Here is an 11,574-nt window from a genome sequence, read left to right as displayed (position 1 = left end):
TCATTGTTGTTTGGCGGGTCCGGGCTGGGGATTCGAACCCGCCACCTTAGGTGTACGTGGCTGGCGCCTTAGCCGGTTGAGCTATACGCGCCGAGCCTTTAAAATTTCTTTTTACTAGATTTATCAGCGATTTTTCTGTTAAATAGATTTGGCTGTTAATGCCATTGTTTTTTTTGCTTTATTCCTGCTTTTTCTAATTAAAGAATTTAATTCACTAACATATTTTTTTTAGCCTCAAAATGACTGCTCAGTTTCCTTCCATAAGAATTACTCAGAATCTATTCAGTCATTTAAAGGATGTTTTTGGAATGCTTGCTCTGTGCTAGGCAGGGGTTCTTAACCAGGGTCATGCTTCAAAATGAGCAGGAAGTGGTACTTGCTTCCTGTGGGGAGATGATAAGTGAGGAATATAGTGACAGGGTGTACATAAATGACCCAGCTCTGTACCCAGCTGGCAATGAGAGTCCAGTAAATCTTAGCTGTTGCTCTTTTATAATGAATCACTTAAGGAGCTTTTATAAGATGGGTTGGCAGAGCCCTGTGTGCACAGGCAATTTAGAAAAGTCTGTCTTCCAGGTAATTCTGGATAATCTCAACATGCTTGGTGTTGGAGTTACTGAAATGAAAAGGGATTTCAGAAATTTTTTTTTTTTTTTTTTGCAGTTTTTGGCCGGGGCTGGGTTTGAACCTGCCACCTCCGGCATATGGGGCTGGCACCCTACTCCTGTGCCACAGGCTCTGCCCCTTGAGAAATTCTTGAGGAAGAAAAACATGAATAGATGGCTACAATTCTGAGAGGGAGATACTGACCATATGGTAAAGGGGGACAAGGAGGATCTGGAAAAGCTTCAGAAGGGAAAGGGCCACTGAACTGGTTCTAGAGAGAGAATAAGAAATTCTCTTTAGAGAGAGCCGAGAGAAGAAAGCACATTATGGTCAGAATGGGTTATATAAAAACTAGGAGACACAAAAGAGAATGATATTATCAGGGCAGAGTCCACCCAGAGCAATTCTGTCCAAAAGAAACACAGGTTACAGATATGTTTAAATTTTCTAGTAGCCACTGTCTAAAAGAAACACAAGTTACAGATATGTTTAAATTTTCTAATAGCCACAGTGTAAAAGGAACAGGTGAAATTAATTTTAAGGGTACATACTATTTAACCCAAATAGTATCATTTCTACATATAATCAAGATTTTTATTACTAATGAGATATTTTAAATTCTTTTTTTGGTACTATTTCTTTTTCTTTTTTTATTTTTTGAGACAGAGCCTCAAGCTGTCCTCCTGGGTAGAGTGCTCTGGCATCACAGCTCACAGCAACCTCCAACTCCTGGGCTCAAGCGAGTCTCCTGCCTCAGCCTTCCAAGTAGCTGGGACTACAGGCGCCCGCCACAACGCCCGGCTATTTTTTTGGTTGCAGCCATCATTGTTGTTTGGCGGGTCCGGGCTGGGGATTTGAACCCGCCACCTTAGGTGTATGTGGCTGGCGCCTTAGCCGGTTGAGCTATAGGCGCCGAGCCTTGGTACTATTTCAAACCTGGTATATATTTTATACTTACCACTCATGCCAATTTGGACTAGCCCCATTGCAAATTTGTCTCCCCCCCCCCCCCGCAATATTTAAAACCAATTTATAATTGTGGAACATCTAAACTCCTAATTAAAAAACACAAGTGAGGGCGGTGCCTGTGGCTCAAAGGAGTAGGGCGCTGGCGCCACATGCTGGAGGTGGCGAATTCAAACTCAGCCCTGGCCAAAAACTGCAAAAAAAACCCACAAGTGAATAGCCACAAGTGGTTCGTGGCTGCCATATTATCTGCATGATTTAGATGGCCATTACCTGGCTTAATGCCATCATAGAGTAGGGAGGATTTGAGTTGATTTGAAGGATGAAGAGGCTGGCCTCAATTCATCAGACATTTCTGAGGCTTTTGGTGACTGTAAGGCATAAAGGGAAAATGAAGAGCTACAGGAGAGGTCCAGGTTGCCAGCTTGGGATGCCGTTGGAGTTAGGATGGCTGTGTATGTGCGCAAAGGTTGACAGTAATATTGCTGCCTCTCTGTGTACTGAGTTGTTAGGGACGCTGTCAGCTCTCAGCCTGGCAAACTATTGTTGGTCTGGTCTCAGAGGACACTGAGTACTTGAGTGAAAACACATACCGTATATCCTAGTAAATTCCATTTTCCTAATTAGGCAAACTAATTTGGGTTTTAGAGGGAGCAGTTTTTATAAATTAGATTTTTTTTTTTTTTTTTACTCACCAGCTGCCATTCTCTGGTTTTCCACTTTGCAGTCTCAAAGTTACAAAGTTTCCTGAGTTAAAATTTCAGCCAATTTCTCCTGTGGAATTGGCATATGTTGAGAGTTGGAGGCAGAGTGTCCCTTTGTATTTGCACATGTTCCCCTTTCTTGAAGTTCCCTTTCACGTGGTCTGCTATAAAAAACTCTTCTCCAGTTCAGAGAACCCATGTTATTGATGAGTAATTGGACTTCCAGGAGGTGTAAGATTGGCTGAAGGACGTTATTTACTCTAGTGGTGGAGATTTTCAGAGGCTCATGGAATTGCGTTTTCGCAACTTAGCCCCTGTCATTCCTGGTTCCTTGTTTCAGCTCCCATCATTTGGCTGAGGTCTTTTTCATGTCAGCCTGAGGAAAGGGAACATCCAATTCTTCTTGGTAATTTTGCTTGTTTCTAAAAGAGGCCGATGATGAGATCCTGTTTAATCTAGAAGACGACTAAGCAGCCGGCTAAATGATGTTACAGGATCTGTTATTTCAGTCCAAGGTGGGGAATGCCCTCATGTGACGTGACTCAGAGTGGCTAACTCATACCACAGAACTGAGAGTGCCTCTTGCCTATGTGATCTTGCGCACTTTTGTCTTTTATGTACCACACTGGTTCTAAAGACTTGAAGGTGCCTGAGCCAAGCCTGACCCTCTCGGAGCATAGTTGGGTAGGAGTGAACAAGAGATAACAGGCAGCAAAATGTCATAGAGTTTTATGAGCTGTGCTGGAGGAAGGCCCAGGGAGGGGAGCCACTGGGAGGTGAACCTGGGGGTAGGAATGGAGTCCCAGAAGAGAGCGCTTGATTGAGTTTTGATGAAGAGTGAACCTGAGCCAGCTGAGCATTTGAAGCACCAAGCGTAGAGGCAAAGGAGAACGCTTTGGTTGCAAAGAGCTAAAACTTCTACAGAGGCAGATTTTGGTGTATGAGGGGAGGAGAAGCCACAGCTGACATTATGAAGGGTCAGGGGGACTAGGTCATGAAGGGCTATGAAGTTCACACTAAGGAATCTAATTTTTAATCTGAAGACATATTAATGGGCACCCATATAGGCCTGTTCTAGGCAATGGAGATTCAAAAGTAAAGAAAATAAATAGTATTTCTGCTCACCTGGAGTTTATATTCTGCTGTAGGATACAGACTGTAAACAAATAAAACTGTTTTATGTCAGGTGGTGAGGGAAAAAAAATAGTGACAGTGCAGGACAGGGGGCACTCTTTTATATAGGGTGGTGAGGAGAGATTGCTATGATGAGGTGACATTTGAACAAAGAGCTGAAGCAGGTGAGTGGGGGGCTGTGGGCATATGTGCAGGAAGAAGCTTCTAAGACAAGGCATCAGCTGGAGCAAAGGCAGCTGCACACTTAGTGTCTTCTAGGAATCAGGAGGAAGGCAGGGTGAGTGCAAGGAAGAGCCGGGGGCGGGGCAGGAGGCTTGAGATAAACCCAAGGAGCGAGGGGGCACTGCATTAGTAAGGGCTGTGTAGGTCACTGTAAAGACTTTGGGTTCCGACGGTGCCTGTGGCTCAAGGAGTAGGGCGCCGGCCCCATATACCAGAGGTGGCGAGTTCAAAGCTGGCCCCAGCCAAAAACTGCAACAACAAAAAAAAAAGTTGAGTTCACTTGGAATGGATGGGGTTGCCATTGGAGGCTGTGAAATGGAGTGATTTAATCTGGCAGGTTTTAACAAGTTCACTCTGGTTTTCATAAGGAAAATGGACTTGGGAGAGGGCAAGAATGGAACAGGAAAGACAAGCTAGGAGGTAAGAGATGAGGGTGATAGGGATAGGGAGAAGTGGAAAGAAATGGAGGATTTGTAAGAGTAGTCAAATTTGTGTTTTAAAGACGTGATTCTGATAGGGCCCAGAAAAGGAGTGGCTGGGATTTAAGAGTCGAAGAACAGAGGCCAGTGAAATGGTCTCCTGAAGGCAAGAAATGATGAGTCTTGCAGGACATGTGTTTGCTAGTTGGCATATTGTTACCATTAGAGCGACTTTTAGGGAAAGCAGAATAAGACTAGGGGGACCATGTGTGAAATATGGGGACCCTGTCAAGCAAAGGAATTCAAGTTGGTCAGTGACTATTACTAAATCAAAGAGCTGGTATGTTTAGAAGGCAGAACAGGCAACGGCGAGAAGGTTTTACTTCTCACCCTCTAACTTCAAATGCCTGGTCCAACCCCTTTGCCTTGCTGGTCATCCCTTGCCCAAGACCAGCCTCCTTCCTGAAGCTTCTCAGTTCCTGGATTGGATTCTCACGTTTTTTTTTTTTTTTTTCTCCTTTTCAAGTGGTACTTACCCTTTTAGAGCAAGTGCATAGCCTGCCTTGAAGTCTTCCTTTCTCTCCCAGTCTTTCCTGCTCTGAGTACCCACAGCCACCTCACCTTACTGTCTATTATTTCATGTTGTGTGCTAATAAATAACACTTTTTAAAATAAACTGAAATTTATTCAAGGACTGCCGTGTTTTTCTTTTGCATCTTTAATCTGCCACAGTGTACATAGTAAGGCCGGTCGTCTGATCTGGTTAGTCCGATCCCTGCCCTTGGTCAGGAGAATGGCTCATTTCAATCCTGCTTGGCACCTGCAGGAACACAGCCGCAGTGCTGAGCAGGAATATGGTACAGGGAAGCCAATGTATGGATGTGGTCATACCTCACTCCCTAGGAGAAGGGGCCACTCCTGTCTTCTCTGAAATTCAAATCTCACCTATCTCTTTAAGGTTTAACTCAATCAGGAAACAGACTGTGGGTCAGGCATTTGCTGGGCAATGGGTATTTTAGAGTGAAAAAAATATCATCCCTGCCTTCGTAATGCTTACTGTCTAGGAAAACAAATATTAAATAGATTATTAGTTTTATTTGAATAATGGTGGGTGTGGGGAGAGGTTTAATACACATGACGGAGATTCACCCTTGATGGGGAATCAGAAAACTTCACTGACGATCCAGCAGCTTAAGTATGCAGTGGAGTTTACTAAAGGAACGACCGTGGAGGGCAGGGCAGAGAATGATACTCTTGAGGAAGTTGATGAGTCCAGTTCAGCTGTCCCTAAGCTAGCAGGAGAAAAAGGGCACCAAGTAAACCTCTGTGAAATTGTTCCTGCTAACTCACCTCTGTTTTCTTTCTTTCTTTTTTTTAATCGTCTCACTATGTTGCCCTGGGTAGAGTGCTGTGATGTCACAGCTCACAGCAACCTCAAACTCTTGGGCTTAAGCGATTCTCTTGCTTTAGCCTCTCAAGGAGCTGGGACTACAGGTGCCCGCAACAATGCCCGGTGATTTTTTTGGTAGTTGTCATTGTTGTTTGGCAGCCCTGGACTGGGTTCAAACCTACCAGCTCTGGTGTATGTGGCTGGCACCCTAGCTGCTGAGCTACAGGCACCGAGCCTCACCTCTGTTTTCAATGTCTTTTTGCACTAATTTTTGTCACCATACTTAATTATATGCTTTCTGGGATAGAAGTCTAGCCAAGACCAAAGGAGATATTTCAAGGAGGGCATGTCCATAGGTGTCTCATGACTTACAAGGCCAAGTCAATCAGCCCACCAGCTCAGAACTGAAAGTTGGGAGGCAGTGGGGCACCTCAGCCTTCCATGGGCTGGTGGAGGAACAAGTGATTAGAATAGGGCAAGAAGCAGGAAAAGACCTCTGACCTAGCCATTCCAATTCTAACTAGCTAGCTAGCCTAGAGAAATCCTAGCCTATTCATACAAACAATATTTATTGCAGTAATGTTTATAATAGCAAAATGCTGAAAATAATCTAAATATTAATAGGGACTGGTCCATTTATTTATTCACCAAGTATTTATTTTAAGCATCTACTATGTGCCAGGCAGTGTTCTAGGCACTGGGCATGTAACCATGATCAAGATAGGTAAAGTCCCCATTCTCATGGAGTTTACAGTAGGGAGACAAACAGTAAACTAACAAGCTAATCTCTGAAAATTGTTAGAAGTATAAGTAGCCTTGGCTTGGTGCCTGTAGCTCAAGTGGCCAAGGCACCAGCCACATACACCAGAGCTGGTGGGTTTGAATCCAGCTGGGCCTGCCAAACAACAGTGACAACTACAACCAAAAAATAGCCAGCTGTTGTGGTGAGTGCTTGTAGTCCCAGCTACTTGGGAGGCCGAAGCAAGAGAATTGCTTAAGCCCAGGAGTTGGAGGTTGCTGTGATCTGTGATGTCACAGCATTCTACCCAGGGTGACAGCTTGAGGCTCTGTCCCCCCCCCCAAAAAAAAGGAAATACAAGTGGCCTTCCTATCTTAATCTGTTTTGTTCTTGAGTTTACATGCCAAGAATTTGGGCAGTAAAAGGTACCTGAGCTAGGAGGAAAATTAAACAAGGTAATGTGATGGAGAGCAAATTAGAGGGAGGTCCTAAGATAACATTTTCAAGAAGGTCATGCTTGAGATGACAGCAAAGCAACTAGTATCTAGTTGTCAGCCATGAAGACATCTAGGAGGTTAGGCAGGGGTCCTCAAACTTTTTAAACTGGGGGCCAGTTCACTGTCCCTCAGAACATTGGAGGGCCAGACTGCGGGCCCCAGGACGAGTCAGCTGCTAAGCAGGACAGGCAGCCGTGGTAAAAACACCTGGCAGGCCGGATAAATGTCCTAGGCAGGCTGCATGTGGCCCGCGGGCCGTAATTTGAGGACGCCTGGGTTAGTGGATAACAAGAAAAAGAGCCAGGGTGGGAACAGGCTTGATGTAGTCAGAAACACCAAGATAAGCATTCTATAGCCCGGTGAGCAATGGGGGAATTTGAGTTTTATTCTCAATACAGTGGGGTTCTGTTAATTTTACGCAGTAGGTAGGTACCTTATGATACAACTTTACTATGGATTACCATGAAATAGTTCAAAGCAATAAGATGAAATTATATATATGTATATATAATTATAGAAAAATCTCTAAGATATATAAGTAAATGTAAAAAGTAAGTCGTAGAACAATACCTATGGTATTTCCTAAAATAGGATTCTCTCTTGGAGGTGTGGTTGCTTTGTGTGTGTGTGTCAAACTTAGACAAGGGGCCCTAAATGTATATAGCAAACTGTTGAGAGATTATTTCTAGGGAATAAAGTGGGCTTGGTTATGGTGGTAGAGAGGGCCATCACTTTTTACTGCCTAATGTATTTGGATTTTGTAATAAAGGAAATGAACAAACCCAAAGGAATTGGTGATTGTATAAAATGGCTTGGTTTTGAAGGAATCCCAGAAGATAACTAAGTGGGAATATAGCTTTGCAGAACAGACTATCTCTCATAACTTCCCTGCCTAACATACTATATCCATTAAAAAAGTATGTAAATATGGCCAGGTGCAATGGCTCACGCCTGTAATCCTAGCAATCTGGGAGGTGAGGTGTGTGGATCACTTGAGCTCATGAGTTTGAGACCACCTTGAGCAAGAACGAGACCCTGTCTCTACTAAGAATGAAAAACTGAGGCAAGAGGATCACTGGAGCTCAAGAGTTTGAGGTTGCTGTGAACTGTGATGCCATGGCACTCTACCAAGGGTGACAAAGTAAGACTCTGTCTCAAAAAAAAAAAAAAAAAATTATATGAACAACTAGTGTCTATAACTCAATAGTACCCCCTTGGGCTAACAAATGTGTGATCACGGCTTCTGTTAGATCCTACGATTTGTTCCCAGTATCGCCATAGGAACATTTATAGGGTTGATCCCTAGTTGAACAGGAATGTGATCCTACAGGAATCAGTGACATTCAAAGATGTGTCTGTGGACTTCACCCAGGAAGAATGGCACCACATTGACACTGCTCAGAGGAGCTTATACAGGGATGTGATGCTGGAGAACTACAGCCACCTGGTTTCTGTTGGTAAGGTCCACTTTTCTGAGTGTCTTGCCTGTTGGTGGGTCTTGCAATGCTTGTAGCTTAGGTAACCAAGTAGGATGTTCAGGGGTCAGAGCTTATTAATCTCCTTGGGACGCAGCTTTAAGGGTTTTGAGCCTGCTCTTAATGTTAAAGGTCTTTATTTTACAGAACTGGAGATAGGCAATTTGATTGCATGACTCCTTAAGTTGCACCTTTTTTTTCCTTCAGAGTTCCTGAGGATCAAGGACTAGTACTGACTTGTCCTTAGGAGGGTTCTTTGTCCACTTGCACAAACAACCAAATCTTGTGTATTTACCCATGAGCAGGATATCAAGTTTCCAAGCCAGAGGTGATCTTCAAATTGGAGCAAGGAGAAGAGCCATGGATATCAGAGGGAGAAATCCAAAGGCCTTTCTGTCCAGGTAAATGAGTGAGACTTAGGCATATAGGAGTGAATGCAGTTATTGCCACACCTTAGGAAAAGGAAAGCTCCCTCCAGAAGCTGGCTTGGGAGCCCTGGGACCTGCATAGGAAGCTGAAGCCATCTCCTCAGTTACACCTCTTTATGTCTCTCTTATTCAAAAGGGTATTCCTCTGTTAATAGGTTTAGAGGCAAAGAGACCCTTTTTTTCTTTCTAAAAGAAACCTTTGCTCTACCCTGGAAATACCATCTCTCCTATCCAGTATAACCCTACCTGTTGGATTCTTTTCTCCTCTGCTGGCATCCAACTCCCTTCATTAATTAGAGATCCCCTTTTTCCTCCTTCAGATGTGAATTGAACTCTATGTCTCTTCCTTGTTTTGTCTTGCTGCGTTCACTGTCACATGCTCCACACTTACAGGAAATGCCCACAGTTTGATTCTCCCTCCCTTTATAACCTGTCTTCGTAGGACTTTCCCTGACCACTCGCCTAGAACAACACCCACCCGGGAGCAACATCTTCCTTCCATCCCACATTTATGCCAGTTGACTCATGCCCCTCCATGGTTCCTGTATTATCTCTCCTACTATCCTGGCTTGCTAAGTGCTCTTTGGCTTTTCTTGCTTCCTCCCGCCACCAACACTGTGTAGTATTTCTACACAGACCAACACCCCAAGTGAAACTACCTTAAGGAATCTGCCCTCCAGGCTCCTAGATTTTCTCTATTACCTCCCTAAAGGGGTGCCTGCCCTTTTGGTGGTTGTTGCTCCTTATTTTATGCAGTAGACCCAGAAATCTCAGAAATAAGTACCCTGGTCACTTTTCTTTTCGTCTCACAGGACCTCCACTTGAAATTTCACACGATTTATACTATGTAAAACTAAATTCATTATCTTTCACCCCCCACCAGCACATGTTACTACCTTGCCCATTTCCCATTTCTACCCTCATCTGTTAGAATCCACTGGATTTCTGATCCCTCAGACCAAATACCACAATCAGTTTATTCTTTTTTCTTTCAATGCAGGTTATTTTTTTCTTTTGAGAAGTAGCTTATATTTTTCTTGCCTTTTACCTTCTACGGGTAACACCCTAACCAGGCCCTGCATATAGATCACTATAATTATGAGTTGGGATTTCTTCACTTTGTTGTTTCTTTATAGTCCATATTAGATTTTTTTTAATTACAGCATTTTTTTAATGATTTTTTATTTTTATTTTTTATTTTTCTGCAGTTTTGGCCAGGGCTGGGCTTGAACCTGCCACCCTTGATATATGGGACTGGCACCCTACTCCTTGAGCCACAGGCACTACCACAATTACAGCATTATTGAGATATAATTCACATACCATAAGATTCATCCCTTTGAAGTATACAGGTTAGTGGGGTTTTTGGATTTTTTTTTTTTTTTTTAGAGACAGAGTCTCACTTTATGGTAGAGTGCCATGGCAGCATCACACAGCTCACAGCAACTTCCAGCTCCTGGGCTTAGGTGATTCTCTTGCCTTAGCTTCCCAAGTAGCTGGGACTACAGGCACCCACCACAACACCCCGCTATTTTTTTGTTGTGGTTTGGCTGGGCCAGGTTTGAACTTGCCACCCTTGGTATATAGGGCTGGTGCCCTACTCACTGAGCCACAGGCGCCCCCTCCAGGTTAGTGTTTTTTTTAATATATTCAGAGAGTTGTACAAATATTACCACTCTCTAATTTCAGAACATTTGCATCACTGCAAAAGAAACTTCGTATCCATTAACAGTTATTCCCCGTTCCTCACTTCTCTCAGCCCCTGACAACCACTGATCTACTTTCTATCTCTATGGACTTGGCTATTTGGACAGCTTGTATAAATGGAATCACATGTGGCTTCTTTCACTGTGCATAATGTTTTTAAGGTTCATTCATTTGTAGCATGTATCAACACTTCATTCCTTTTTATTCTGTTGCATCATTATAGCGCATCTTGTTTAACTATTCATCAGTTGATGGCTCCCACTGGATTTTAATGCTTTATCTTCATAAAACCTCTGAGAAAACTTTATGTTAATCTGTGTACTTTATTATAGGAAATAGAAACTCCTTTGATTTAAAAGTCCTTTGTCATGCCTTGTAGTGTTATCTTATTTTTCCTGCTAAAACAAGCTCCCCTTAGGTTAAATTTCTTTTAATATTATCTGTAAGTGGCATATATTTCTCCCTCTTTAGATAATATGTTCTACCTATCTAAAGCTATCTGTTCTTGAAGTTCAAGATCTATATAAGCCTATAAACCTAATGAAAACTAATATAGTTATATATTTATTCCCTGATTATAAGTACCATTTATGTTATCTCCACTATATAAACTTTGATGGTTTTGCATTTTCTTTAGTTGTCAATAGACTGAGTCTTGCTTCTACTCTTCTTTCAGGCTCCTGGGAGAAGAGTCTATTATAGTATATTTTTTATTATTAATAATATTATTATAGTATTTCTATACTAGCAGTCCCTGAGTTACAAACATGTGACTTACATACAACTCACACTTACAAACAGGGGCTATTACAGGTAAAAGGTAAATGTACCTGTTGGAACTTACATATAAATGTAATAAAAGAACAAACCTACAGAACATATCTTGTTTGTAACCTGGGGACTGCCTATATATTCTGTCAGTGTTGCAGAGGATATAGAAAACAGTCAGAAATTACTTGATATTATGAAATCTGGCTGGAGAAATAACGTCCTCATTCATTATTTCTAATGTCCCACTGAGGATAATCAGTCTTTGCCTTTAGAACTTTAGAGTTGAGTCTTGTTGGAGGGTAGGAATTTGGGATTTAAAGCCCTTCGGTTATATTTTTCCCCTCAACATTTTATTATGAAAATTGTCAAATATATAGAACAGTTGAAAAAATTACATAGCCAAGATTATCACGTTTTTGTCATTATTTTGTTATATTTGCTTTATCATATTCTCTTCATCTATATCTATCAGTCCATCTTTTGATACATTTCCAAGTAAGGTCCAGACATGAGGAC

The 11,574-nt window shown here is 42.4% G+C and overlaps 1 protein-coding gene across 2 annotated transcripts in view; it reads left to right on the top strand.

Annotated features, from left to right (window-relative positions):
* Nucleotides 1-11,574, top strand: part of ZFP90 (ZFP90 zinc finger protein) — a 23,259-nt gene that overhangs the window by 8,543 nt on the left and 3,142 nt on the right. For both annotated transcript variants that reach the window (XM_003799362.3, XM_023518927.1), the window contains exons 3-4: nt 8,008-8,134; nt 8,458-8,553. In XM_003799362.3, coding sequence (XP_003799410.1) covers nt 8,008-8,134; nt 8,458-8,553 — 223 coding nt within the window. The remainder of the gene's footprint in view (nt 1-8,007; nt 8,135-8,457; nt 8,554-11,574) is intronic.

This window comes from Otolemur garnettii, unplaced genomic scaffold, assembly GCF_000181295.1.
Source record: "Otolemur garnettii isolate 467f Iridium unplaced genomic scaffold, OtoGar3 scaffold00151, whole genome shotgun sequence".
In the NCBI taxonomy this organism is placed as follows: Eukaryota; Metazoa; Chordata; class Mammalia; order Primates; family Galagidae; genus Otolemur; species Otolemur garnettii.
The sequence above is the reverse complement of the archived record's forward strand: the minus strand, read 5'-3'. Positions and strand labels throughout refer to the sequence as shown.